Here is a 27,084-nt window from a genome sequence, read left to right on the forward strand (position 1 = left end):
TATTGCGATCGTCCAGCATAGCAATGATCTGTTCCACCGCCTCGACTGCCGAAAGCGAACGCCGAAGAGCGCTGTACCGCTGCTGCGTCGTCTACCGCGGGAACAATCAAGAAGAAGAATCACGGCCATGAAGCTCGAGGAGGTTCCGACGTTCACGGGGCTGGGCCTGGACTCGGAGCGCCACATCGAAGCCCTGCACTCGACATCCAAGCACTTCCCCAAGGACCGCGTCCAGAAGGCGACGCTGCCCACGGGGCTCAAGATCGAGTACGCGATCGAGAGCTCTTCGGAGATCGACGACCTGCCGGAAGAGCGATTGGTGCTGATCAACGGCTTCATGACGCCCAAGGAAGGCTGGGCACCGATCATCGACCTCCTAATTGACAAATGGGATGCCAAGATGCAGAGCAAGAAGCTCACGGTCATGAGCTTCGACAACCGAGGCGCTGGGGGCAGCGGTACACCGTTGGTTCGCTATACGACGAGTATGATGGCCCAAGACACGCTGAGCTTGATGAGCCACGTCGGATGGGATTCTGCACACATTGTCGGCGGCAGGTAGAGTGCTGGGGTGTTGTTGAGAGGAGAGTGACGAGATGCTGACTTGGTGTTGTGCTGTCTGCAGTATGGGCGGCATGATCGCTCTCGAACTGGCAGCGACTGCGCCACAACGCGTGCGTTCGCTGACTCTGTTGGTGACAGCCCGTGGGAAGTACAAGCCGCATCCGAGGATGTGGAAGGCTCTCTTCGGGTCGATCTGTAAGGGGTCCATGCAGTGCGTCATGGAGCTGCTGTACCCGAGTGTCATCCTCGACAACCCCATCGAAGGTCGAGCCGATTTGACAGTGCAAGATGTGCTCAAGGACTACCACTCGACGCCGCTGTCTGACAACGGGCTGCCTCCGTTACACGCCGTGGTAGCTCAAGGCCTCGCGAGCTTGACGCACCACGTCTCAAACGAGCGTCTGGCACTCATCGCCAAGTCCGGCTTCCCAATTTTCATCATCGGCAGCAAGCAGGACATCCTGATGCCGCCCAAGAACTTCTTGGAGCTGGTCGAGCATCTCAAGGGCGAGCACGTGCAGACGCTGTTCTTCGAGACCGGGGGACACGGAGCTCCTATCCAGTTCATGGAGGAGATAGCAGCTGGCCTCGAGCAAACCATCAACCGCGCCACTCTCTGACCGGCTTGGACGTGACAATGGCAAGAGCGTGCATGGACAACGAGGCAGGCGATGAATGCATCGCCCTACTTGCTTCGAAAAGCGCGTCCACAGCCTTCGGGCAGGCAGGATGACTCGAAATACAAGAAACGTTATCAGCATATGGTAGCGGCATTGCACGCGTTTCCAGCATAGTCGGGTCTGCGCGTGCTCCTCGCCAACGAGTTTGCGCAGTCATTTGAGATTCGACTGACGAGCAACAAACACGCCAAATGTCGTTCGAGCCCGAGGTCGTGTCGGCCGTGGGCATCTGCACGCTGCGCCAAGTGGACGCGCTGTACGCCGCCCCCAAGTATTTCGGCGAGGGCGTCGCGCAGGAAGCTTTCGTTGCAACGGGCATCACCGTGTCGTATGCAGTGCTGCACCAGCCTCCGATGAACGCGTCGGTGGGGTGCGAGCAGGTGGTGCTCATCGCTGGCTTCATGCAGCCCAAGGACACGTGGGCGCACTTCGTCGACTCGCTGCTGCCCAAGTGGAACCAGAAGCAGCGCGGCGTGGGGCTCGACATCCTCGTGATGGACAACCGCGGCTTCGGCGGCACGGACGCGCCGTTCGGCATGTACTCGACGCGCAGCATGGCGGAGGACATTCTGGCCTTGATGGACCACATTGGCTGGCGGTCCGCGCACATTGTGGGTGGCAGGTGCGTTGCCGTTGTGGTTGCAGCTCCTTTGCTAGTGTCCTGATGTTGCTGTGGTGCTGGTCACTCTGTTAGTATGGGCGGGATGCTCGCCCAGGAGCTTGCGCTGCTTGATTTGCGACGCGTGCGGTCGCTGACTCTCGTGTCGACGAGCCGCGACAGATACAAGGCCAGCGGGCGGTCGCTGGGGCTCATGGTGCGCAAAACCTTCTCGCTCACGGTGCCGGAGAAGGCCAACAACATGGTGGACACTCTGTTCCCACAAGAATACGTCGCCAGTACGAGGATAGCGGAGACCGACGAGCCTGTGCGCAAGGCAATCGCCCGCATGTATGAGCTGCAGCTGAAGAGGTGGCCCGAACCAGGGCTCAGCGGCGTCATGGGGCAGACCGCCGCCGTGCAGACACACTTCGTGTCAGACGAGAGGCTACAGAACATGAACGACGCCGGCTTCCCCATTCTCATCGTCAGTGCCATGCTGGACGACGTCATCCCCGCGGCCGAGTCCATCGTTTTAAAGGAGCATCTCAGCGGCGACCACGTACACACGCTCTTCTTCGACAAGGGCGGGCACGGCGCAATTTGCCAGTACGCCGACGAAATCGCGGACGAACTGATCGAGACGATGCTGCGGGCGTCGCCGCCATTGTGAAAGTAACGACGAGGGCTTCCCCGTATTGGCAGAGCTGCTACCGCTAGTCGAAGTGTAGGCAGCCTCCACTAAGCAGAAATGGACAATTCACCCCATGACTTCAAGTGAGCGATCCCACTTCGGAGCGATGACTGATGACTCGGACATGTCAGCTACGCTTGCAGTTCTGCCAGAATTGTTGTGTGGACTTGTCCTGCACCGCTGGAAGCGCTCATTTCTCGTTTGGACCAAGCCCGCACACGTCGAAAACGGAACCAAGATGGTGTTTTCACGGCTGGAACAGCACATGACGTCCAAGTACGCGGCGTTCCGAGTGTACACATCGGAGACCGTGCTGAAGGCTAAAGTGGCGACGGGTATCACGATGGGGTACCTCATTCAGGAGGTGGGCAATGACAGGACCGAGGGCGAAACTCGTTTGGTGCTGATCATGGGCTACGGCTACCGGAAGGAGGAGTGGGCCCCTCTGGTTGACGGACTGCTCACTCAATGGGAGCACAAGTACCCTGGCAAGACGCTTAAGGTTCTGACACTGGACAACCGCGGAGTGGGGGACTCGGATGCTCCGTGGGGCAAATACTCGACTTCGGGGATGGCTCAAGACACTCTGGCTCTGCTAGATGTCATCGGGTGGCAGACTGCTCACATTGCGGGAGTTAGCATGGGCGGCATGATCTCCCAGGAGATTGCGCTGGCTGCTCCGGAGCGAGTGCAGTCGCTGTCGCTCGTGGTGACGAGTCCGGGCTCGTTCACGCCCGATGCTTCAGCGTACCCTGCCATCCTCACGACGCTGGTGTCCTCCGATCCGACCAAGGTCACGAACGCCATGTTGTCCTTCCTGTACCCCGAGCCATTCCTGAGCAGCAAGAACGAGGACAACGGCACCATGCACGACGTGGTTTTCAAGTACCACAAGGAGGTGGCGGCTACCCTGGGTGCTCCTTCGGCTTCTGGAGCTTTGGGTCAGACGGCAGCTTTGGTGCTCCATAGCGTCTCGGACAAGAAGCTGCTCCAAATTCGAGACAATGGGTTTCCAATCCTCGTCATCGGAGCGAAGCTAGACCAGTGCATCAACGTCTCGCACTCGATCCACTTTAGTGAAGTGCTTGCCAGTGACCACACCAAGTTTGTGCTCTACGAGGATGCAGGCCACGCATGCTTCCTACAGCACATCGATGAGATTGCTGGAAATCTATTGGAGGTTGTTCAGAGTGTCAACCTGCCCGCGGCAGCTAGTTAAGCCTAGCAGGAGGTATTCGGTAAAGACCATTGATCTGGGACCCAAACCAATGATCTCATATTACGAAATACATTTGATATGGGGAATTGCTTTGTTAGCGGGTCAGCTGTGAACGATGCCATGCCTCGGATACCGAAGGAAGGTAATAAAGAAGTAAATTTGTATCAACCTAGTCGTTGGGTAAGCAAAACTCACCGTTCGGAGCTCACACTGTGAGCCACACGCTCACCATGCATTGGCACAACACAATTCAGCCGCTCGGCGTAACACCAGACGTAGCACCGAGAAATGCACTCACGACTTCCGGAACGCTGCACAGAGAAAGCGATGCCCATCGACACTCCAGTCCTGTGTCTGGCACCGCTTGCTGCAGTACAGCGCTTTGTGGCACTTAGCGCATTTTTTGAGCGCTTCGCCGGGCTGTTGTCCAGCTGCACAGACCCAGCAGATCGCGTGAAGCGTCTGTACCTCAATCGTCGAGGACGGATTATCCACACGCAGCATAATGGACCCGTCATTCGCGAGTCGCACATAAGGGTTTAGCAGTCGCAACGCACGGCCTGGGACGAGTTGTGCCATCAGCAATTGTGGAGCGTCATAGACGGCAATCCGCGCTGGTTCTCGCTGCGAGTCCTCGATAACGAACTGAAATGACGATCCATTGAAGCTCGGCACCGAGACCACAATGCACTCGATCACTCGCCCAGTGAACACATGATCTTTCAACGCACTGAACAGCTCGTCGATCGTCGCGGGGGTAAAACTGTTGTTTGCCTTCGAACTCACCGACGATTGCCGAGGTGGAGTGATAGACGATGGTATATTTGTGCGTCCTTTGGTGTTGTAGGCACTTTCAGCCATGATAGCAATACTTTTCCGCCACATCGATCGCAGCATGGACGTATCCGAGCGGAGTTCCAGGTGTCTTCTTGGACCAGACACGAGCTCACCGCCCCATTTTTTCGCATTCGGTGACTCAGCTGTAGCCTTCCCCGCGAAAAGTGGGGTCTCGCCTATCTGCATGAGCATTCTTTCCAAGGTCCTTCGATTCGGCGATTCTTGTGAGTCGCCACGAAGAAATGGAGGGACATGTTCGAGCAGGGCGACCCCCTCTCTCAAGTGCGCGGCCGCAACGCTGCCAGCCTTTTTGATGACTCCTTTCGTTTGCTTCTTCGTTCTCTGCGGTCCGTCAGTTATTTTCCTCAATGCGATCAGACCGAGGATAAAATGTGCTTCCGGCACCTTGCGGTGACCGTCCGCCGGCGCGTGATTAAGAAACCGACTGAAAAGCACCTCTGCCCGCTCCAGCTCCTCGGTTTGGTAGTACGCGACCGCTGCTTCGTATAGCACTCCAATCGTCTGCGGGTCGCGGTCATCGTCCGGATGCGGCAGCAGGCCCAATGCGCGCTGGAACAACTGCACGCCGCGTTTGATATCTGCACCAGCATACGCTTTAAACATGTAGGCGCACGCAGCGCGTCTGCATATCATTAAATCCTCGGGGAACTGAAGCTGCATTGATTTCCAGAACGCCACAAACGCGGACGCATCCGGAGGTTGCAGCAACAGTGCCATATCCGAATTCAGCAGTACGCCCACGTCTTGTAAACAACTCACCAAACTTTCCGCACAGAACATTTCTTCCTTGGAAAAGACGAGTGTAGCATCTTCGATCCGATAAGCTTTGGCTGCGAGCTGCACCGCACGAATCATATCATTTGGGTCAGACGATGTCAGATGCTGCATCGCCTCCAGCATCATCTTCTTCGCGGAGAGTAGTCGCTTGCCATAAGACGTGTCAATCGCACGTAACTCATCGAGTGTTGGTGTCGTATTCTGTCGCTGGATACGTGGTTCATTGAGCACCCTAGGCGTAGTATCCATATCCAAGATCCCCAATACTTTTTGTGGCAACGATTCTCGCTCCGCAGCCAACTTGCGCAACTGATCGGCAGACTCTGCAGCGGGAAAGAAGCCGAACCTGCACGCGGCGTCTGCCCACCGCGCCGCAGTCTCGTACTCGTGCAGCGACGCATGCAACCCAGCGAGATTCGACATGGCCTCATTGTGCAACAACTCGGCGCTGCGTCGAAACGTCTCTCGCGCTCGCGGGAGATCTTTCGGTACGCCGTGAGTCCCGTTCATCAAGCAAAGGCCGAATTGGTTTAACCCCGCGGGTGCACCCAAGTCAGCGGCGCGCTCCCAGTATTCGCGTGCGCGCACCTTGTCTTCGTGAAAGTAAATGCCCGCGTTATAAAAATTGCCGAGCGTAGCATTGGCTTCGCCAATGCCAGCGCTCATGCCATCGTTTGTTGGCGAGGTGGCTACGGCCTTGTTCAACCACCGAATGGCTTCGGAGACGTTTTTGTCTAGGCCCCGAGGGGGTTCCACGAAGATCCCCCCGGCGCGGGGCCTGATTCACTCGACGATACCGCGTGTACCTATGCCATCGGTTCTCAGATGGACCACGTGGGTCTTTTACGTTGGATGTGGACATCTGGGGACCTGATAGTAAAACACTAAGCGAGAGTTTTACTTTTAATGCAATTGGAAACTTTACCACGGGAACACAATTGAAGTACTTCGTAAGCTTAGCCGATAGAGAGGCTTCCACTCAGCATCGCCATCCTAGAAGTGACTGCCGTAGCTTTGCATCGTCCTCAGCTGCGAAGAAACAGCTTCGTCAAACCAACAGCAACTTCTTCCGGGTACTGGATGAAGACTCCGTGGCCTCCTTGCTCAAAGAAAAGTGTTTCCACGTGGTCCCCCTTCAAGTGTCCACGCAGCGTCTGCATTTCACGCGGAGGGATCAGGATGTCCATGGCACCCCCCACGAGCAGAATGGGGAAACCGGATGCGTTGATGGCCGCAAGACGCTCGTCCGAGATCCAATGCGTACGGATTGCGAGAAGCTGGTTTACCATTCCGAGGAAACGCGGCTTCACACGTTCCTTGGCACGAGCCAGGAGGTATTCATACATGACTTCGCGTCTCGTTTTGTCACCGAACGACATCGATTGGTCCAGGTAGGCATCGCTGAAAAGCAGGTTTAACTGCGACTTGGCGATGTCCTCGGGCTCCTTCGCATTCAAACTCTCCTTCATGGGCTCCTTGGAACGAGGGTCTTCCACGTACTTGCCTCGTGTCGTCACCATGAGCGAGAGCGACTTCACGCGCTGCGGAGCTGCCAAAGCAAGCTCCTGAGAGATCATGCCGCCCATGCTGATGCCGACGACGTGAGCAGTATCCCACTCGAGAAAATCCATGAGGGCCAAGGCATCTTGAGCCATGCCACTCGTGGTGTAGCGCCACCAAGGCACATCCGAGCCTCCCAGCCCTCGGTTGTCAAAGCTCACGAGTTTGACGTTGCGCTTGTGCTCGACGGCATCGTCCCAGTTGTGCAGCAGCATATCGATCAGCGGTGTCCACGCCTCCTTGATGGTCATGAATCCCATGATCAGAACCACGCGCTCTTCCGGTGCGTCTTCGACCTTGACTTCGTTCTCGTGGATTGCATACTCGACGGCGATGCCCGTGGACAGAGCAGCCTTGTGTTTGGCACCAGGACCGAAGTGCTTCGACTTGGAGTAAAGGGCATCGACGTGGCGCTGAGTGTTCACTCCCCTAGCAGATACCAACAGGGACAGTCGATCTTCGGATTCTTCTTCGGAGGACGCCATGACTTTTGGACTGGATGTGCTCGATGGACGGAGGAATCGCGAATGAGCTTGAGGTGAGCAAATTGATAAGCAAGTGACTTGCCAAGGGAAGGCACAGGATCAGACAACTGCGATGTGCATTGGATGTTTCGCACCGCACAACGTTTTCATCAACAATTCTGAAGGACCTTGAAGTTCACGGCCTTTATAGCATTTGAATTTGTGCAAGGTTACCAAAGGCTGACGTTGGCCCAGTTCTTACGGGCTGGTTACCTTGTCCAACCACGCGGACAGAATGGAGTTGACGGCTTCGGGCTGCTCGAACAGGATCCAGTGGCCAGCGTCTTCGACAATTTCCATCTGGAGGTTCGGCATCACCGTCGGCATGGCCTTGGCCATCTCCGGCTTCAGCACCGGATCGTCCGCTGCACCGATGAACAGTGCAGGGTGCTCGATCGTACCCGGGAGGTCCTTTTCCGTCTCGAAGTCGATCTTCTTGGTGCCGTACACCCAATTGGCGCTCGTGAACTTGCTCTGCGTATACTGGTCGACATAGAACTCCATCTCCTCCTCCGACAGCATGACCGATCGGTCTCGGAACATGGTGTGTTCCAGATCAGTGTTGACGACCTTGAGCCACTCGTGCAACGGCATCATCTCCTCCTTCGGGCCGTACTCCGTCTTGCGTCGGAAGATAGCAGTCAGAAGGCGACGCGGGGACGCGTCCAGCACCTTGCCCGAGTTCGTAGCGTCTGCCAAGAACTGCTGGTATTGGAACTGCGGAAGGAACTTGCACATGTCGTCCAGCGACAGGTACTGCTTCCTTGGCGGAATGAAAGGCGTGCAAACGCCACAGACTGCGATGACACGCTCAGGATGGTACAAGCAGAACCGATAACCTGCGTACGAACCCCAATCATGGCCCACCACTACAGTTTTCTCAATCTTCAGAGCGTCTGTTGTCAACAAGGGATAACAAGGCATGAGGAAATGTCTGCAAGACTTGACATGATAACGGCGCCCAACGTACCGAGCAAGGCAACGACGTCATTGGTGATATTCTTGGTGCCGTACGCCTCCAGCTCCTGAGGCGTCGAGCTCTGGCCGAAACCGCGGACATCAGGAACAATCAGACGGTACTTCGACGACAGCGCTTGAATTTGGTACTGCTCGGCAACGCGTACACGACCAACATTAAAATCAAACCAACCGTGATGAATTGTATCCTTGCACAGCGAGCAACGCACCCGCCACCCGAACCAGAGGTCAGGCCAACCGTGCAGCATGACGACCGGAGTGCCATCCCTCGGACCGACATCGACGTAGTGAATCTTGACTCCTTCGCGTGTGGTGGTGAACTTGTGCGGCCACTGCTTCCAAACGGATGAGTCCAGGTACGCTCGGGCTTCGGACATCTCGATACTCGACTTGCTGAGGGCTCGGAAATTTGTCAACTGAGCTCTCTGCACCAGCAACTCGAGCGCTGCGCTGATCGATTAATTTTGGTCATGCAAAATGCATGCAACTGAGACTTGGGTTCTCTTAGGATTGTGATCGATCGCCACAGCTGGATAGACAAGACAGCGGAGCATATTTAGGTCAGGTAATCCTCCAACAAAAGGCAGGCATCCGGTGTTTCAAGCACCATTCCTCATGAACTTCTCACGACACGGTTGATTTGCTGACACCTTTGGGGCTCGCGACAAGAAATGCAATCCATTGACCAGTCCAGTTACGTGCGTGCCTGCTCCTCGCTAAGTGTTGACGAAGCTTTTATAGCTTCGCGACAGGGTTCCCACCGGCCGCTCCGGCCGCAATCGTCGCCAGCCACTCCGACAAGATTTCGTTCACCTCTTCCTTCTGCTCCCAGAGAACCCAGTGACCGGCATCCTTGATAATGCGCGTCTCCAAGTTGGGCAGGAACTTGGCCATGCTTCTCGCCATCTCGGGCTTGAGCACCGCGTCCTTGGCAGCAGCGATGAACAGCGCGGGGTGCTGGATTACCTTCGGCAGTCCCTGTTCGCTCTCAAAGTCGATTTTGCCTGTCGCGTAGACCTGACACGTACTGGCGAACTTGCTGTGCGAGTACTGCTCAATATAGTACTCAAGCTCAGGCTCAGACAGCAGCGTTGACCGTTGCGTGAAGACCAGGTGGTCCATGTCCGAGTCGACGGCCATCAGCATCTTCGGCAGCGACATCCTAGTAGAGCGAGGACCCATTTCCGAGGGTTTGCGGAACATGGCGGTGAACAACCGACGCGGCGAGGCGTCCAACACCTTGCCCGAGACTTGAGTGTTGGCCAGGAACTGCTGGTACTTGAACTGCGGCACCTTTTCCACAATAGCTTCCAGCGGTAGATACGTCTTCTTTGGCGGGTCGTACGGGGTGCAAACTGCACAGACGGCAATGACTCGCTCCGGGTGGTACAAGCAAAACCGCCACGCGTGATGGCCTCCCCAATCATGTGCCACGAACACAGCCTTGTCGATCTGGAGCTCGTCTGCATCAGAGTTCTCATCAGCCACAAGTCCATAACAATAGAGATTAATTCGCTCACCCAGCAGCGCCACCAGGTCGTTGGCGACGTTCTTGGCCCCGTAAGCTTCGAGATTGGTTGGGGTCGAGCTCTGTCCGAATCCACGGACATCTGTGCATTGGAAACAAGAAATGAGCTTGGTCCGACCCCCGCCCACCCTCTCATTGGTGACCTTACCCGGTACAATAAGTCGGTACGTCGAGCTCAGCGTCGAGATCTGATGCTGCTCGTACAATAGCAATAAATATTGTTTTTCCATCTCAACCGTCTATTTTCCACGCCACGCACCCGCCAGCCGAACCAGAGATCCGGCCACCCGTGCACCATCACGACCGGTAGACCATCTCTTGGCCCCACATCCACATAGTGGACCCGAACGCCCTGGGGCGTCGTCACGAACGCGTGCGGCCACCGCGCCCACACCTTCGGCTCCATCGTCTCCAAATGAGCTCTTCAACTTCGTCTCGTAAACCGTAACCTCCGTACCCAACACCCCGTAACCTAACGTTAATTTGGGTTCTACTTTATTTTGGGTCGTCTGCTTCCGGCCCAGCCATTTTCCAATTGCCATCCGCCATGGCCGACGAGGACTTGGACCTGTTCGGCGCCTTCGACGACGCGTCGACGACGCTCACAGCCGAGGAGCAGGCCGCTTCCAGTGCCCAGAAGCGCAAAGAAGCCCCGGAATCCACGGCCAATGACGACAAGGTGGCGTCTCCGCCCGCCAAGAAACAGCAGAGCGAAGGTCGACCTGCGTCCACGGCGCTGCAGGTCGTCGAGGGCAAACGCATCGACGCGACGCCCGTGGAAGACGGTGACAAGAACTCTGGCGTCGTATCCACCGGTACCCAGCAGAAAAACCTCATCTCGTTCTCCGTGTATCCCCAGGGGTACGAGGCTAAGCCCACGGCTGGCGCAGCGGCCCAAAACCCGGCCAAGACGTACCCCTTCACGTTGGACCCGTTCCAGCAGCAGGCCGTGGACTACATTGAAGCGGGCGAGTCGGTGCTAGTGTCGGCTCACACGTCGGCCGGCAAGACAGCCGTGGCCGAGTACGCCATTGCCAAGAGCTTACGGGACAAGCAGCGCGTCATCTACACGTCGCCCATCAAGGCGCTGAGCAACCAGAAGTACCGAGACTTGGAGGAGGAGTTCGGAGATGTGGGCCTCATGACGGGCGATATCACCATCAACCCGTCGGCGACGTGTTTGATCATGACGACGGAGATCCTCCGAAGTATGCTGTATCGAGGGTCCGAGGTCATGCGCGAGGTGGCGTGGGTCATTTACGACGAGATCCACTACATGAGAGACAAGGAACGCGGTGTCGTGTGGGAGGAGAGTATTATCTTGCTGCCGCACAAGGTGCGGTTCGTGTTCTTGTCGGCCACCATCCCCAACTCGAAGGAGTTTGCGGGCTGGATCTGCCACATTCACCACCAGCCGTGCCACGTTGTGTACACGGACTACCGTCCCACACCCCTGCAGCACTACGTCTTCCCCGCGGGTGGAAGTGGACTGCACTTGGTGGTGGACGAGAAGGGAAAATTCCGCGAGGACAACTTCCAGAAGGCCATTGCGACGCTGTCGGCGTCGGCCGATGATGCTGCATCGGAGCTGGCGTCGTACGGAAGCAACACCAAGCGACGCAAGGCGCAGAAGCCCAACCCGAAGAAGAAGGTGGGCACCGACGTGTTCCGCATCGTGAAGTTGATCATGGACCGCCAGTACGACCCCGTGATTATTTTCTCCTTTAGCAAGCGCGATTGCGAGGCGTACGCGCTGCTGATGTCCAAGCTGGACTTCAACACGGAGGAAGAGAAGCAGTCGGTGGACCAGCTTTTCAAGAACGCAATGGACTCGCTATCGGACGACGACCGCGCGCTGCCGCAGGTGGACTCGATCTTGCCGCTGCTTCGTCGCGGTATTGGTATTCACCACGGTGGTCTTCTGCCTATTCTGAAGGAAGTGATTGAGATTCTCTTCAGTGAAGGTTTGCTGAAGTGCCTCTTTGCAACGGAAACTTTCTCCATGGGGTTGAACATGCCTGCCAAGACGGTGGTGTTCACGAACTGCCGCAAGTACGACGGCAAGGACTTCCGGTGGATCACTGCCGGCGAATACATTCAAATGTCTGGACGTGCTGGTCGACGTTCGCTTGACGCGCGTGGTATCGTCATTCAAATGCTGAGCGAGCAGATGGAGCCGCAGGTAGCCAAGGGTATTCTCTACGGCCAAGCCGACCCGCTGTTCAGTACGTTCCACCTCGGATACAACATGCTTCTGAACTTGATGCGTGTGGAGGACGCCGACCCGGAGTACATGATCAAGCAATCGTTTCACCAGTTCCAGAACGAGCAGGCTGCGCCAGCGTTGGAGGAAGCTCTGGAGCGTGCCAAGGAAGAAAAGGACCAAATTGTGATCAAGAACGAAGAGGAGGTTGCGCAGTACTATTACCTGTCCCGATCTCTCGTGAAGCTCAAAGAGGACTTTCTGGCTATCCGCAATAAGCCCGACTTTGTCGTGCGCTTCCTCAATGGTGGCCGCTTGGTGAAGCTCTACTGCCCGGACAGTGATGATGGCACGAGCAAGCCCAAATGGGACTGGGGTGTCATTGTGAACTTCACGACCAAGAACGCAAGCGATTCGACGTCGGCGACGCCTGACACGATTGTGCACGTGCTCTTGAACTGTGTTGCGGACAATGGTAGCTCGGCGAACAAGTCCAACGACGCCACAAATGGTAGTACAGTATCGGAGCTGCCGACGCCGGCGCCCGAGGGTATGATGGGACTGTCAACTTCGACGCAGAATGAGATGAAGATTTGCCCCGTACCGCTAGAGATGCTGGATCTGCTCTCGTCGTTGCGTGTGTACATTCCCAAGGACCTGCGGACACTGGAGAGCCGTCAAGCGGTGGGCAAGTCGGTGAAGGAAGTTCTGCGTCGATTTCCGCAGGGTGTGCCGCTTTTGGATCCGCGTGAGGATATGGACATCCAGGACGAACAGTTCACGCGTGTGATCGAGAAGACGGTAGAGGCTGAGAAGAAACTTAAGGGCTCGGCGTTCCACAGTGCTACGGATAAGGAGGCCCGATTCGCTCTGTACAATTTGAAGATGGAGGGTGAGGCCAAAATGCGTGAGCTGGAGCGCAAGATCAAGGAGTCTAAATCCCTGGTATTGCGTGACGACCTGCGTCGCCGTCGACGAGTGCTTCGACGACTAGAGTTCGTAGACAAGGAGGGTGTGATCCAGCGCAAGGGTCGTACTGCTTGTGAAGTGTCCACGACGGACGAGCTGTTGGTGACGGAAATGATTTTCAACGGCCAATTCAATGACCTGTCGGTGAACAATGCGGTTGCGCTCTTGAGCTGTCTTATCAACACTGAGAAGAAGAAGGAGAGCGACAAGCCGCCACAGGCAGAAAGCCTCGAAATCCCTGTCCGCCAGCTGCGCGAGACGGCCCAGCGCATAGCGAAGGTGATGCAGGACGCCAAGATCACGATCGACGTGGACGAGTACGCCGGCGTCTTCAACACAAGTCTCGTGGACGTGGTGATTGCCTGGTGCCAGGGCGCCAAGTTCTCCCAGATCTGCAAGATGTCCGACGCGTTTGAGGGTACCATTATCCGTTGCTTGCGTCGTCTTGAGGAGTTACTGCGGCAGCTGACATTGGCAGCGCACTCCATCGGTGACATCGAGCTGGAGAAGAAGTTCGACGAGGGCGGCAAGAAACTCAAGCGCGATATCGTTTTCGCTGCCTCCCTCTACCTGTAGTCTCCTACACCCAATACAGCTTCATGTTTCGTATTCACCTGTCGTGCAGCTTATTATAGTTAAACACATTCGAGCACTTGAACGACAGTGGAGTCCCGCGAGGAATAGAAGGCGATTCCTCCGTCGATCAAGCAACATCCAGTCATGGCGTCCTCAGAAGAAGAATCCGAAGATCGACTGCCCCCGTTGGTATCTGCTAGGGGAGTGAACACTCAACGCCACGTCGATGCCTTTTACTCCAAGTCGAAGCACTTCGGTCCTGGTGCCAAACACAAGGCTGCTCTGTCCACGGGCATCGCCGTCGAGTATGCAATCCACGAGAACGAAGTCAAGGTCGAAGACGCACCGGAAGAGCGCGTGGTTCTGATCATGGGATTCATGGCCACCAAGGAGGCGTGGACACCGCTGATCGATATGCTGCTGCACAACTGGGACGATGCCGTCGAGCACAAGCGCAACGTCAAACTCGTGAGCTTTGACAACCGAGGACTGGGAGGCTCGGATGTGCCTTGGTGGCGCTACACCACGAGTGGCATGGCTCAAGATGCCTTGGCCCTCATGGATTTTCTCGAGTGGGATACTGCTCACGTCGTCGGTATCAGCATGGGCGGTATGATCTCTCAGGAGCTTGCTTTGGCAGCTCCGCAGCGCGTGAAGTCGCTCTCGCTCATAGTGGCGACACGAGGCAAGTACGTGGAAGACCCTCGTTCCAAGGAGCCCATGAAGGAGAGTTTGAATGCGAAGGAGCCCGAGGACATCGCCAAGTCGCAGTTAAACCTGCTTTTCAGCGATGCCTACCTGGACCAATCGATGTCGTTCGGTGACAAAACGAGACGCGAAGTCATGTATGAATACCTCCTGGCTCATGCCAAGGAACGTGTGAAGCCGCGTTTCCTCGGAATGGTAAACCAGCTTCTCGCAATCCGTACGCATTGGATCTCGGACGAGCGTCTTGCGGCCATCAACGCAGTCGGTTTCCCCATTCTGCTCGTGGGGGGTGCCATGGACATCCTGATCCCTCCGCGTGAAATGCAGACGCTGCGTGAACACTTGAAGGGGAACCACGTGGAAACACTTTTCTTTGAGCAAGGAGGCCACGGAGTCTTCATCCAGTACCCGGAAGAAGTTGCTGTTGGTTTGACGAAGCTGTTTCTTCGCGGCTGAGGACGTCGCAGAGCTGGAAGTTAAGGGAAGCATTTTTAACATGCTAGGCGGTGTTGAACAAGAACAAGTCTACACGTAAAATATCCTCAATCTTGGTAGCTTATGCTGTGGAGCAGATATATTCTCAAATCAACCTGACTGCGCTCTTAGCACAAAAAGTGAAACCCTTTGTGTACTATCGCAGCACAACCACCCAGCTAAGACTCGTAGTATTATCGTGTCTAAAGCCCTCAAACTCAAGCTCAAGCGCCTTACTTTTGAGTGAAGTCCTAATCCCATATAGAACATGTTGGGTTACAGTTCTTCTCCGCCTTCCAAGAACCGCAAACCGCAAATTTGCCGTGTCTCGTGGAATGGGGGGTATTAACATTGGCACAAATGAGCAGTCCACGTTTTAAAAAAGAAAAACGCGATAGAGTTTGTCTACCCTGACAAAAAGTCTGAAGAGGAAGCAGATTATATCAGGTGAACGACCATACAATACTCCGTTCTTCGCATCTGCAAAAACTCCGGCTCCAACTCGTCCGATTAATGTTTCTTGTAATACACAAGAATTAGTAAGTGAATTATTAAAATGATTCAGATGAGCTAGAAAACGACGATCTTGAGACCGGTGATGCGTGAGCAAGAGTTCAAGTAGACCGAGAGAACCCCCTCGCAGCCGTGCTAAGAAGAAGAATGTTCGCTTTTACCAATAATGAAGACGTGCTTGCGTCTTTAACAGCTTAGTGATTGTTGCGGCTGCCATCGCCTCTGCAGCTCCTGTATTTTTGCTGCAAGAGGTTTGTATTGTGCTCGAAGCGCGGTGTGGCAGGGTCTCAAGCACTTTTAGACAAGAAGACGTGTGAGTCAACACAAAAGTGGCCAGCAACGTCGTCCGATAAGCTACCGATGCAGAACGCGCATAGATCTCACGTGACTATTGTGCCTGGCGCGGCAAACACCAGATCAAAGGAACGGCCACGTCGTAGTCTTCACCCCCTTGAAACTTTTCACGCACTTAACAGAGCCTGTCGCTCTCATCGCCACTCACGATCTCCATGGTGCCACACCTCTTGTCGCAAACACAGCAAACGCGGAGACACAATGTGTATCATGACCAACATACTGCTTTGCAAAATGCTGTCGCCTCTTCCAAGACCAGACTCCGGGAGTCCATATCCCTCATGGTCCAGACCTCGACAATTGTGTGCTAGTCTAGCAAAGGCTGCTCCACTTGCCGCATTGCCAGTGGCAATCTGCCATCGGCACCCAAAGCACCGTGGTGATCCCTTGCACCGCGTTTCGTCTCGTTTGCAAGGTCCATGACACTTGATACCACGGATGCAATGCCATGGCCGCCAACTGATCCTGGTCGATCGCTGGACCTCACAGTGTGCTCGACGCAATACTAAGAAACCACCCGCGACGCAGGCGCCAAACAACTCGCTCGAGACGATGAAGGTTCCGATGGAAATCCCCGTCGTCACTTCCCCGGGCCTCACCTCGGGACGACACATGGAGGCGCTACTGTCGACGCCCACGCACTTTGCGGAGGAGCACGTGCACACGGCTGAGGTAACCACGGGCATCACGATGGAGTACATGCTAGAGACCAACGCGGACGCTCGGAGTCCGGCCTGCCGGAACTTGCCCGAAGAGCGGTTGGTTCTGATCATGGGCTTCCTGCAGCTCAAAGAGCTCTGGGGACCGGTGATCGACATACTGATGAACAAATGGGACGCTAAGAAGCAGGGCAGGAACTTGACCATCTTGACCTTCGACAACCGAGGAGTGGGTGGCACCGATGCACCATTGGGACGATACACCACCAGTCAAATGGCGGAGGACGCGCTGAGTCTGTTGGACCATCTCGGATGGGGATCGGCTCACTTTGTCGGCATCAGGTGAGCTGCTCAACGTGATATCCCAGGGTATCCACTCCGCTCGCCGATAATATCTCGTATCTGATCCGTTTGTTGTGCTGTAGTATGGGTGGAATGATCTCCATCGAGCTCGCGTGCTCTTGTCCGGAGCGCGTGCGGTCGCTGTCGCTGTTGGTGAGCTCTCGCGGTATGTTCTTTCCGGACCTGCGAGTGCTGAGCCCATTGCTCGGTGCTATCTTCTCACCGACACACTTGGGCGTCGTGAAGAACACGGTGGCCATGAACTACCCCGCGGACTTCCTCGACCGCCCGATCGGCGACAAGGACGTCCGCAGCGTGCTCGAGCGGCACTACGCCACCCTCCCGAACCGGCACAAGCCGGCCGGCTACAAGGCGCTGCTGTGCCAGGGGCTGGCCATCCAGACGCACTACGTTTCGGACGAGCGGCTGGACGTCATCGCCACTGCGGGCTTCCCCGTGCTCGTCGTCGGGAGCATGCGGGACATCCTGATCCCGCCCGAGGAGTCCGTGAAGCTGTTGCAGCGGCTGCCGGGCGACCAAGTGCGGGCGTTCTTCTTTCAAAACGGTGGCCACGGGATCGACACGCAGTTCGCCGAAGAAGTCGCGGACGGACTCGTGGGCACCATCCAGCGAGCCAGACTCTGACGCAAGTCGCGATGACCAAAATCTGTCTGCAACTTTGATAGGCAAGTTGAAGTGGATTTGTGTAGTGAAACAAACAACACCTGTATTTCGTGACAACAAGATGGCCGTCGGACACTGAGGCTGTCCCAGCGAGCAGCAGCGAGCCATGCAGCAACCACAAAAGACTGTCTGTGGCCCACAGTGGTGCCGAGATTGCACTGCCCGTCGTGTATCCTCTTGCCATCAAAACAAAGTCGAAGACAGATCCATGATTAGGCCCTGAAAATTTGAATATTTTGCCGTGGGATCGAAGGGAATTCTCAATTCGGTGGAACTGCCCGCGTCGATAGATGGTGTCCGCAATTGCCTGTGGTTAAATTTACCAGGACCATTGCAGCCGGGCGTCGCGTTGCGGTGGATTGGCCAGCATTCAATGGAGAGCGGCTTTCTGGACAGGACCGTCAGTCGGATCGGCGCGTCTATCTGTTCCCAAGGATGGTGCGTGCTGCGTCCGGGGACAGCTGCCCCTTCGGTCAATTTCCACCAATTCTGGGCCAGGGTTCCTAGCGCACTTGAAACCTGAAACGGGACAGGGTTGAAGCGATGCGGTAACCCGCAGAGTCGGTTCAGAGTGCCCACAATAGGAATTCCTCATTCCTTATCATTAGACAAAACGACAACTCAGCGGCATTCCGCGTACTCCGTTCGTCAATAATAGATGAGGGAGAGCTTGCCTCCGAACCGCATGAGCATGTCGCTCATGAACCAGGCGGACCCGAGCGGCCGCGAGCTGCGGTTGTGGCTGCTTTCGGCCGCGACGCACCGCGGCATCACGTACTACCGCATCGCGGGGCGCTTCACCTCCAGCGGCCAGACGTGGGAGGTGAGCCACCGCTACTCGGACTTCCTCACGCTGCGCGATCAGCTGGTCAAGTTCCTGTCGTCGTCCACGGACAAGTGCCCGGGCTGCCGCAACTACCTGCACTCGATCCAGCGCTTCGACTTCCCCAAGAAGCACCTGTTCGCGTCTCGGGCGCCCGTCGTGGTCAACTACCGCGTCAAGGCGCTGCGCTCGTTCATCAACTTGCTGGCCTCGTGGGCCTTTTCCAAGACGCCCAAGTGCCCCACGTGCGGGGGCTTCGCCTTCGACGTCGTGCGCAACTTTGTGCTGGAGGGAGACGACGTGTCGGCCGACGCCGACATGAACACGATCCGCGAGTCCGTCACCGTGGAAGCCTTCGCTGACCAGAGCCTCAGGAGCTCGCGCGGAACTGCACACATACGTAAGAACAGCTGGATGATGACCGGGGACCCGGATATGACTCAGAGTATGCACTTGCCACGGCCTGGACCACCCACGTTGAGAGAGGTGCCACCCCCAAGACCAAGTACGAGAGCCAGCCAGCCAGTCCAGAAAGCTACGAACCAGCAACCGAGCCAGCAACCGAGCCAGCAGTCGAAGGAGCGGCGATACCACCACCAACGCAGTCGTCAGCAGGACGACGACCCGTACGACGCCTTCAACGACTACTTGCCGGAGAAGCAGTCCAAGGTGAAGAAGGCGACGCAAGCGGCCATGGAGCAGAAGATCCAGAATGGTAAGTTCGTGTCGAGGCCACTGCAGGAAACCATCGAGGAGCGGCATCGCCGCCACCAGCAAGTGGCCGAGGACGAGGCCACTGCGTACCAGCAGAAGCTGCGGAAGCACCGCAGCGAGCCGCGCAACCTGTCGGCGGCGCCGCGTCCATTGGCAGAGAGCGAGCTGTCGGTCGGTACTAGTGCCTTTGAGAGTCCGCACTCGAGTAGGAGAGGCGCGAGCCGCGGCGGCTCCAACGCCGAGAGCTTCGTCTCGGACGTGAGCATGGCGGCCGAGCCCATCTTTGTGCACGGCGACGAGCTGCAGCGCTACGGGCTCGCGGACGACGACAGGAAGGCCAAGAGCGCTGCCAGCAGCGTGTACTCGGGCGACGAAGAGCTCGAGCTCACGGGCGTGGCCATGGCGTCGTCCCCGGTCAGCAAGAAGAGCAGCGCTGACAACCTGTGGCAGCCCTGGGAGCTGGCCCGCGTGGCCTAAGTCGCCACACTCTATGACCTGGCAACAGCCCATTATATCACCAGGTACATTTTATTCATTCGCTTGGCGCCCGGGAGTTAGTGGAGCGGACATTCGATCGGTTGCATGGCTTGGCAATACAGGGTAACGTTGAAGTCGCCGTGATCGATGAGAAGCCAATGTCTGCGGCAACCACAAATCCACTTTCATCTTGCTTTTGCTTGCACTTACCATCGATGGAGGCCAGTGCATTGCCGGCGTTAACCCCGTGCCCTCCCGCAGTAAAAATCACAGCAAGCCACGTGGGTGAGCGGTAACAATGCAAGCTGCCGCTGCGAGCCATATCTTGCTGACACAACATTGCACCGTTGAGGGCGACAAATTTCCAACGTACCGTAGGAAGGTGACAGAAATGATAATCTAACGCTATCGATAATGTCAGGGTATTTGTTCTAGAGAGAAAATTGTAAGCTAATTGCAAGATGAGCACTATCTATTTACACGATTTATGTAAAGATAAAAACATTGCAGCTTTTGGATTTGCGATTTGTGTCGCTTGCATTTTGGTCTTTGATGGACCATAACGGACCAGAAAAACGGCAGTTTGGCTAGCTAACCCCCGCCGCCCCTGCACAAGTCACGACGCGGGCGTAAAAATACTCCAGCGCGCCGCCCTTCCAGCCGTCACAGACGCCCCCCTTCCCTCGGCTCGCACAGGCATCTCAACTCTCCGTCGTCGTGTCCGTCGCGCGCCTCTCGATGCCGACCAGAGTCTAAGAGCGAACCAGCATGTACGTCACGACGTTATTTACGCGTCTTTTTTCACTCCTGGAAGCGTATTATACGCACGAGTGCTCATGCTCGACGTAATTTTCACAGAATTGTCTCGTATTCACGTATTGGACACTCGGAAGCAATCGGTACGCATCCTGTAGGTAGAACGCTCTCCCTCTTCTTGGGGCGTTTATTTAAGAATTGGATATAACTGACATCATTATTACAGAAGCCCCGCATGGAGTCCAAGGCCGCCGATGGGACGCGAGCTTCCTCCAATTCCAAGGAGGGGCTGTGGTGGCGCTGGACCCACGGCAAGAGCGGCACCACGGCCTCCAGCAGCCATGTAGGCTTGCCCTACGACACCAGTAGTCACCCCAATAGCAGTAGCAATAGTAAGACAGCAGCGTGGCAGAAGCGCGCAACTCGGACGCCCAAGGAGGAGAATTCTACCCACTCCCCCTCCTTGGCCTGGACTACCTCCCCTGACGCCGCCGGGGGCTCTTCTTCTTCGCCTAAATTCTTCTCAACTACCACATCGATACGCAGCTCTCGGGCTACGACCATTCCCGCCAAAAAGAAGGCGGCCGCGTCCTCACTCTCCAGTCGCGGACTACGAGACGGCCCAGCCAAGAAAGCTTCGTTGGGTGCGTCGTCATCGACTTCGACGTTCGTGTTCTCGACTCGAGAGGACAAGCGTGCAGCTTCGGCAGATGTATCGTGGTCTATGGGGAAGAGCAAGCGCCCAACGGCCAGGAAAGAGAGGAGGAGTGCTAAAAGCTCCTCGTCCATGCTGTCCAGCAGTCGAGCTGGAACTCGCGTGGTGGCGACGCGCAACACCCACTTCTTGCCGGATGTGTATGAGGACACGGAGATGAGAGCTCCAGATGCAGGTGCTGGCATGTTTGGGTTTTCGATGCAGCAATCCAAGCCGACTAGGAGTTCTGTGCGTGTAGTCTCCAGTTTTACTTCGGCGCGGACCTCAGGCCTTTCCTCGACGAGGAACGAGAAGTCGGAACGAGCAGCTCTAGCAGAAACCCCGATGTTTGATTTCGATTTGAGGTGCACCAAGCCAGCGTTCCCGCCTAGCTCCCCCTCGGCGACTTCAACGGCATCGACGGCCTCATCGTTTAGCTCGCAGTCGCTCTCTACCGTGGACCCCCTCGTGAACTGTGCTCGCGCCGTGCTGCAAGATTGCATCAGGAAGCGCAAAATGGAGCAGAGCAGCGCTCAAAAACGCTCTATCGAAGGATGTCTCGATGGGGATCTGCTGGAAAGCAAAGAGTTTGGGTGGCACTTTGACTCGGTGTCCAAGCACAGAGAGTACGGGGTCATGAGCCCAGGATCAAGGTGAGTCAGTGCGTCCTGCTGTGGAGGGCTGCATTTCCCATACGCTGTCTAACACCATTGTTGATCTTGCCTTCCCATCAAGCAGCAGTAGTAGCGATGACGAGCTTAGCCAATTGTCATCGATGGATCAGTCGTTCTGGTGCGTAGCTACAGCAGAATCTACCTGGGATATATGGATCGCTTTCTGATGTGTATCATTCTGTCTTTTTACAGCACGGACAAATCTGAGCGTGGCTGTGATAGCAAATTGGCAAAAGAAGAAATGTACCGACAGATCTTGGTTGGAGACTACGACCTCAGCAGCAGCCCCGAGTTTCAGTGCTTCAGTCCGATGATTGAAGAAAAGTGCGTAGCTTTTGAAGTGGTGCAAACTACAGCGGAATGGTGACTAATTTCCTGTCCGTGTTTGTCTACTTCTGAAGGGGACTTCCGATCGAGGTCCGGTACCAGCTCCCACTGGCATTGGGTACGGCCAACGAAACCAACAAGGAATGCACGATTTGTCAGCTTCGCTATGGCATTGGCGATCACATTGTGACGCTTCCATGCCAGCACTTCTTCCAGTACGTGTTGGACCGTTGTCATACTTTTAGAGCGCTCGTACCACAAGGCTGGCCCAATGCTAACATGACCTCGCTCTTTCAATCTCCATAGCGCGTGTTGCGCAGACAAGTGGCTGTGGAACCACACGTCGTGTCCATTGTGCCGAACCGAAGTCATTTTAGACCAGGACACAGAAGTCCCCAGCACGAAGCACAACTTTACCGAATGCTCACCTGTCGACCAGGAACGAATTCGCCGCCAGATGCGCTCTTCCTCGCAGCACGCAGGGTTTCGGCCCGTTGTTCCAGGTATGAAGCGCCTATCGATAATCTGTTCATCTGAGTTACTGTGCTCATTGCATCGCCAATGTTTTCTTCTCCGTAGTGGAAATCGACCAGCTCGAGTTACAAGTTTCACGTATGGCCATCGGCGGAAACTCAGAGGTTGAAGAAGAGCCGAGCTATCTTGTTTGGTACGTTTGCTGGGAATTTTGCGCCCACCTGACACGATCCACCGAGCTCACATTTACCTCGTTGCAGCCCGACTCCTCATCTCGCCACGAACGCGCAGGACGACTGCCCTGGCAACTGATGAGAGCCTTCACAGCGAGACCAGTCTCCTGGTTGAGAGGTTTCTGCACAAACAACAAGAGGTGCACGCACTGCACCTCAGCGCATTGTTCTCCTCGGGGGTATTTGTATGGTGTTGTAATTGACCCCCCACACGCTCTGCTTCCTGCCAGAGGTCACACTTTTCACACACAAACCGACTCAGGAACTAAGGCCATCCAGAAAGAACCCAGCCTCAAATTTTGCTTGGGCTCCTGTCATTTCGTGCCGTTGGTGGGCTGCAGGACGCTGTAAGCGAGGAGGACACCGGCTCACATCTAACAAAATCACAATAAATAGCACAGCATGAAACAACGTCCAACATGACTTCGACATTATGTACATCACACCACGCGACACATTCGTGCAACAACGAGCGGTTACCGACATCCAGTCCACACTTTTCAATCCAAGACGCAGAGGATCGCAGGAGACAATGGACGGCGACGATGAGCCGGCTATGACGTACTTCTTGCCCAACGGCATCGCAGACGATTCGCCCCCCAAGAAGAGGTGCATCTCCTCTCTCTATTCACGCGTCTCCTGCCTTCTAAAGCGGTATATTATGACAAATATCGACATTTTACTTACGCCGTACTTTTTCTTATAATATAGCCGCATGAAGGCGAGTTTTGGGTCTATTGGCGGACGCAGCGCCACCGCTACGACCAAACAATCGACGTCCACGGCTATTGGCAGTGCAGCGGTGGTCTCAGCGGCAATAGGGGCCTCGGACTCGAGAAGCGATGTGGACTGCAGTGGGCTCCATACTCGACCACGTCCGACGCTGGATGTGTCGCCTTTTAGCTCAAACAGAGGCTCCACGTCGCCTCCCAGAGCCACCAACTTCTTGCTGTCGGATTTAGGGGGAGAGATCCACACGCCGCGGGACTTCGGGGGCTCTGGGGGCTCCACCCCCACAGCTAGTCGTCCGTTTGGGTTCCCAGGAGCTTTTGGCCCTGGACTGAGTGATGGAGGAGCAACTGGAGGAGCTGGCGCCATTGGATCCCCCACGTCCATGTTTGATAAGGGCCAGGACGTTGCCAAGAGCTTCTCCATGCAGGGAGAAAGCAGGAGGAGCATAACCACAACGGGATCTTATGCAGAAGACGCCTCGCAGCTGTACCGAGGAGGAGCTTCCAACTTGTCATCGTATCTGAATACTACAGATGCCGACAGTCCGTTCGGAAGCAGCTCGATGCGGACGTGGACGTCGTCGGATGTGTCGCAACCACGTCGTGTGCTCCAACGCCCACCTGGGCTGGCCGGACCGCCTGGACTTGGTGAATCAAATCCGATGGATGGAGTGCAGCCGCGCATGCGATTTGGGGGTGGAGGTGACATGATGCAGCAGCGGGTAGCTGCTCCTCAGTTCGGACCTTTCCACCCGTCAACGCCCATGACTGCAAGAGGGCCAAACGGAGCGTTTTCGAGCGGTGACGACCAGTACGGAACCAGCTTGCTGTCCAGCCTGAGATTATCGACGGGTGTGTTCGGCGACAGCTCGTTGAATGACCAGACTGATGGTCGAGTCTTGCCGAACCCGGATCTTGCCGAGCTGAACACGCATTCGGTGAAAATCGGCGAGATGGATGCTACGAGGGTTCGACAAGCGGTTGATTCTTCGTCGATGCATTGGGACAGGGAGCCAACGACTTCCAGACGAATTGATATCCAGGCGAGGTCTAAAACGCCGCGGAGCCCTAAAAAGGCTCGAGATGGAAGGAGGAAATCGGAAGGGCGTTCAGATTTGCGAGCGAAGGCTTTGGAGTTCAGCATGGACGCAATTAATGCTTTAACGCCGAGCTCTCCCATGAGGCCGAGACGTGCTGACCGCGGTCGTAAAATGACGTCGCCTGAAAGTGCACAGGAAAGTTCGCCGTCTTCTTATGATAGCAGCCGCAACAGTGGTGATCTATCGGCACCAAGAGGTAAACGTCGCAATCAGGCGGCCGATAAAGGAGCAGCTTCTGCGACCGGCGGTGGAAATGACAATCGCAAAAGAGGAACGACCAGCCAAAATGACGAACCTGGTGCTTCTCTTGCTCCCCCACCAGGTCTGGATTCAGGTGAGAGCCCCGTGAAGCTAACTTTGCGGGAGTCCAACAAGTCAAGGCGCCGGGAAGACACCAAACCTTCGAGTCGCAGTACCTCGAGAAGAAACTCAACGCGAGGCAATGACAAAGGGGCAAGCACTACTCGCCGTCAGGTGTATCGCGAGAAGCAGGTAAAAGACAACACTAAAGAGGCTCCGCCATCGGAAGAAACTGCCCCGATCGTGACTTCACCAAGCACAACATCGAAACCACCCCAGGAAAGCCAAGTGAGCAGTGATGGTCAAAAGTCCGAGGTGGGGGCTAACGAATCGAAGCAGGACCCGACCCTCGCTGCTGAAAGTATTGTTTCTTCAACAAAAGCTGAACATTCTCCCGAGGCTGCAACGTCTACGAAAACAGACTCAGAGATTGTCGCTGAAGTAGCCGATACACCACCGATGCAAACTGACAACAAACATGGTGCTATAAAAGTTGATGACCCAAATAACCCAGTCACCGATGAGACGGCAGTAGCTACCAACACTTCTCATGAAACAACGCAAGACGAGCGGGCAACTAGTACCGAACGAGAATCTTCGTCATCTAGCGACGTACCGGAAGACGCCCTGGGCTTGGTTGACGAACCATCCGAGTCGCACCACGGCAGCAGAGCGAATGTATTTGACTCGGAAGAAATGTTGTCACCTATCGAAAGGTTCGAATCGGATCCTGGGCGAGACCGAGCATCAACTGGCCGTCAACTTGCTGTACCAAGCAAAAAATCGAAGCGAAAAAGTGCTGTCCCAACTCCTGCTACTGCTGATATCAGCCCGCCGGAGCTTGAACCATTGCAAGCCCCGACAGTTGAGAAGAAGCATGCGGCAAAGGAACCCCGGAGGGAGAAGTCAAAGAAAGACAAAGGCGATAAGAAAAAGATGGCCCGAAGCAAGAAAGACAAGCGCGGTTCGTCTTTGCTTTCAAAGGTTGCAGATGCACTCAACGAACCTGCGACTGAAACGCAGGACAAGATGCTCGAGGCCCTGGTCGCCCATACGACTCCTCTTTCAGTGCGAATCAGCCAAGGGTTACGCAAGGGAAGTTCGGCAGCAGCTTCAGCTGGACTAGCCGCTTTTCTTGGAGCACGTCGAGGCTGCATCTGGGCTGCTGGTCGTTTGAATATCAAGGGAATCCTGACGACCATATTTTCGTATGTGGAATCGGTGCTGGCGGTGGTGTTTAGTGTGGTTCTGCTACTCTCGCTGCATGCGGCTTCATGGTTTATCCGTATCCATCGAGTGGCTTTTCGCGCGATCTTGACCCATCGTCATATCGGCTTTTGCTTCGCATTCCTCTATGGCTTCCCGTTTCTGGTCCAGTATGTGTTCCCCTGGGCACCTCCTTGGGCACCAGTGTGCCTATGGTACGCGTTCCTGGTTCAGCTATTTTGTACCAACGGACCCACGGCCATGGTCACGACGTTCCGGGTCATTCTACCTCTCGTTTTCTTGGTCGAAGGTATTTCCCACCACAGCTTCCTGCTGGATTTGAACGGTACGCCTTGGCTGTTATCTCGTTTATCGACTACGACACATAACTGACGTTCTTCTTTGTGTACAGGCGCGGAGCTTTTGCTGACCTCTTTCATCATCTCGGCGCTGAAGACGAGCAATTTGTGCAGCCCAATTTTCTTTCTCTCACTGGCGACGCAGGTATGGACTGAAGTACATTTATTATCATTTCGTGATGACCCTGACGTTTTCTGTGTAGTGTCTGCTAGCTGTATTCTTAGGATCGGAGCTTGTCGTGCAGTGGCTTCAACTAGCTCTCGCGCTCTACTCGCTGCATGTTATGGCCACAACTGACGACGAATGGGTACGGCCGTTGCCCAGCTGACGATTAACATTTTCTGTTCCTAACCCGTTTGTGTTCCTTGCAGCTCGGTATTGGCGACGAGGAAGACGAACTGGCATGCCACCCAGTGTCCATGCATCACTCGATTGCAGACTACAACCACCACCCAGCACCTTCGAGTGCTGTTTCAATCCAGAAGACCAAGCGACTAGACCGCCGCGCGCTGGCGTACGTGCGTGGCCGCAAGCTGCGCTAAGGTAACAGGATCATTACTTGTGTTCTCAAAACTGCACTTAATACATATTTTCCATGTTTGACTCAGTAAAGTCGGCTTCATTGATGACTGTTCTCACGGATGTGTGCCATATTTCATTTGGTCGATACATACAGTATCACACCCCAAGAACAAGCCCGGCAGTGAGTTGTTGTTGATGAAAGGCATCTTGATTAGGATTTATGCACTTTGC

General features: G+C 55.5%; 13 protein-coding genes across 13 annotated transcripts; 9 read left to right on the top strand and 4 right to left on the bottom strand.

The window, feature by feature from the left end:
• Window positions 1–127: 127 nt before the first annotated feature.
• Window positions 128–1,184, top strand: KRP23_5411 (putative aminoacrylate hydrolase RutD; the record flags this gene model as incomplete). Its single annotated transcript, XM_067890473.1, has 2 exons — window positions 128–558; window positions 626–1,184. 2 exons carry the CDS (start codon window positions 128–130, stop codon window positions 1,182–1,184), a joined length of 990 nt encoding a protein of 329 aa, XP_067747017.1.
• Window positions 1,185–1,435: 251 nt separating this feature from the next.
• Window positions 1,436–2,515, top strand: KRP23_5412 (putative 2-succinyl-6-hydroxy-2,4-cyclohexadiene-1-carboxylate synthase; the record flags this gene model as incomplete). The annotated part of the gene is made up of 2 exons (XM_067890474.1): window positions 1,436–1,866; window positions 1,939–2,515. The coding sequence occupies 2 exons, from the start codon at window positions 1,436–1,438 to the stop codon at window positions 2,513–2,515; spliced, it is 1,008 nt and encodes a 335-aa protein (XP_067747018.1).
• Window positions 2,516–2,642: 127 nt separating this feature from the next.
• KRP23_5413 (putative aminoacrylate hydrolase RutD) lies at window positions 2,643–3,755 on the top strand (the record flags this gene model as incomplete). The annotated part of the gene is made up of 1 exon (XM_067890475.1): window positions 2,643–3,755. One exon carries the CDS (start codon window positions 2,643–2,645, stop codon window positions 3,753–3,755), a length of 1,113 nt encoding a protein of 370 aa, XP_067747019.1.
• Window positions 3,756–4,049: 294 nt separating this feature from the next.
• KRP23_5414 (putative beta-lactamase HcpE) lies at window positions 4,050–6,056 on the bottom strand (the record flags this gene model as incomplete). Its single annotated transcript, XM_067890476.1, has 1 exon — window positions 4,050–6,056. One exon carries the CDS (start codon window positions 6,054–6,056, stop codon window positions 4,050–4,052), a length of 2,007 nt encoding a protein of 668 aa, XP_067747020.1.
• A 359-nt stretch (window positions 6,057–6,415) lies between these two features.
• Window positions 6,416–7,435, bottom strand: KRP23_5415 (putative non-heme bromoperoxidase BpoC; the record flags this gene model as incomplete). The annotated part of the gene is made up of 1 exon (XM_067890477.1): window positions 6,416–7,435. The coding sequence occupies one exon, from the start codon at window positions 7,433–7,435 to the stop codon at window positions 6,416–6,418; it is 1,020 nt and encodes a 339-aa protein (XP_067747021.1).
• Window positions 7,436–7,672: 237 nt separating this feature from the next.
• On the bottom strand, window positions 7,673–8,829 carry KRP23_5416 (Bifunctional epoxide hydrolase 2; the record flags this gene model as incomplete). The annotated part of the gene is made up of 3 exons (XM_067890478.1): window positions 7,673–8,370; window positions 8,445–8,580; window positions 8,662–8,829. The coding sequence occupies 3 exons, from the start codon at window positions 8,827–8,829 to the stop codon at window positions 7,673–7,675; spliced, it is 1,002 nt and encodes a 333-aa protein (XP_067747022.1).
• A 358-nt stretch (window positions 8,830–9,187) lies between these two features.
• KRP23_5417 (Bifunctional epoxide hydrolase 2) lies at window positions 9,188–10,386 on the bottom strand (the record flags this gene model as incomplete). Its single annotated transcript, XM_067890480.1, has 4 exons — window positions 9,188–9,915; window positions 9,973–10,062; window positions 10,129–10,174; window positions 10,240–10,386. 4 exons carry the CDS (start codon window positions 10,384–10,386, stop codon window positions 9,188–9,190), a joined length of 1,011 nt encoding a protein of 336 aa, XP_067747023.1.
• Window positions 10,387–10,527: 141 nt separating this feature from the next.
• KRP23_5418 (Exosome RNA helicase MTR4) lies at window positions 10,528–13,728 on the top strand (the record flags this gene model as incomplete). The annotated part of the gene is made up of 1 exon (XM_067890481.1): window positions 10,528–13,728. One exon carries the CDS (start codon window positions 10,528–10,530, stop codon window positions 13,726–13,728), a length of 3,201 nt encoding a protein of 1,066 aa, XP_067747024.1.
• A 144-nt stretch (window positions 13,729–13,872) lies between these two features.
• KRP23_5419 (putative non-heme bromoperoxidase BpoC) lies at window positions 13,873–14,892 on the top strand (the record flags this gene model as incomplete). The annotated part of the gene is made up of 1 exon (XM_067890482.1): window positions 13,873–14,892. The coding sequence occupies one exon, from the start codon at window positions 13,873–13,875 to the stop codon at window positions 14,890–14,892; it is 1,020 nt and encodes a 339-aa protein (XP_067747025.1).
• A 1,437-nt stretch (window positions 14,893–16,329) lies between these two features.
• On the top strand, window positions 16,330–17,423 carry KRP23_5420 (putative aminoacrylate hydrolase RutD; the record flags this gene model as incomplete). The annotated part of the gene is made up of 2 exons (XM_067890483.1): window positions 16,330–16,778; window positions 16,862–17,423. The coding sequence occupies 2 exons, from the start codon at window positions 16,330–16,332 to the stop codon at window positions 17,421–17,423; spliced, it is 1,011 nt and encodes a 336-aa protein (XP_067747026.1).
• Window positions 17,424–18,120: 697 nt separating this feature from the next.
• KRP23_5421 (uncharacterized protein) lies at window positions 18,121–19,476 on the top strand (the record flags this gene model as incomplete). Its single annotated transcript, XM_067890484.1, has 1 exon — window positions 18,121–19,476. One exon carries the CDS (start codon window positions 18,121–18,123, stop codon window positions 19,474–19,476), a length of 1,356 nt encoding a protein of 451 aa, XP_067747027.1.
• An 836-nt stretch (window positions 19,477–20,312) lies between these two features.
• On the top strand, window positions 20,313–22,713 carry KRP23_5422 (RING-H2 finger protein ATL65; the record flags this gene model as incomplete). Its single annotated transcript, XM_067890485.1, has 8 exons — window positions 20,313–20,375; window positions 20,459–21,579; window positions 21,665–21,718; window positions 21,793–21,924; window positions 22,002–22,142; window positions 22,234–22,430; window positions 22,507–22,594; window positions 22,662–22,713. 8 exons carry the CDS (start codon window positions 20,313–20,315, stop codon window positions 22,711–22,713), a joined length of 1,848 nt encoding a protein of 615 aa, XP_067747028.1.
• A 453-nt stretch (window positions 22,714–23,166) lies between these two features.
• On the top strand, window positions 23,167–26,873 carry KRP23_5423 (uncharacterized protein; the record flags this gene model as incomplete). The annotated part of the gene is made up of 5 exons (XM_067890486.1): window positions 23,167–23,243; window positions 23,346–26,317; window positions 26,384–26,475; window positions 26,534–26,638; window positions 26,703–26,873. The coding sequence occupies 5 exons, from the start codon at window positions 23,167–23,169 to the stop codon at window positions 26,871–26,873; spliced, it is 3,417 nt and encodes a 1,138-aa protein (XP_067747029.1).
• Between the last annotated feature and the right edge of the window lie 211 nt (window positions 26,874–27,084).

This window comes from Phytophthora ramorum (assembly GCF_020800215.1).
Source record: "Phytophthora ramorum isolate Pr-102 chromosome Unknown Phyram_PR-102_s0004, whole genome shotgun sequence".
NCBI lineage: Eukaryota > Oomycota > Peronosporomycetes > Peronosporales > Peronosporaceae > Phytophthora > Phytophthora ramorum.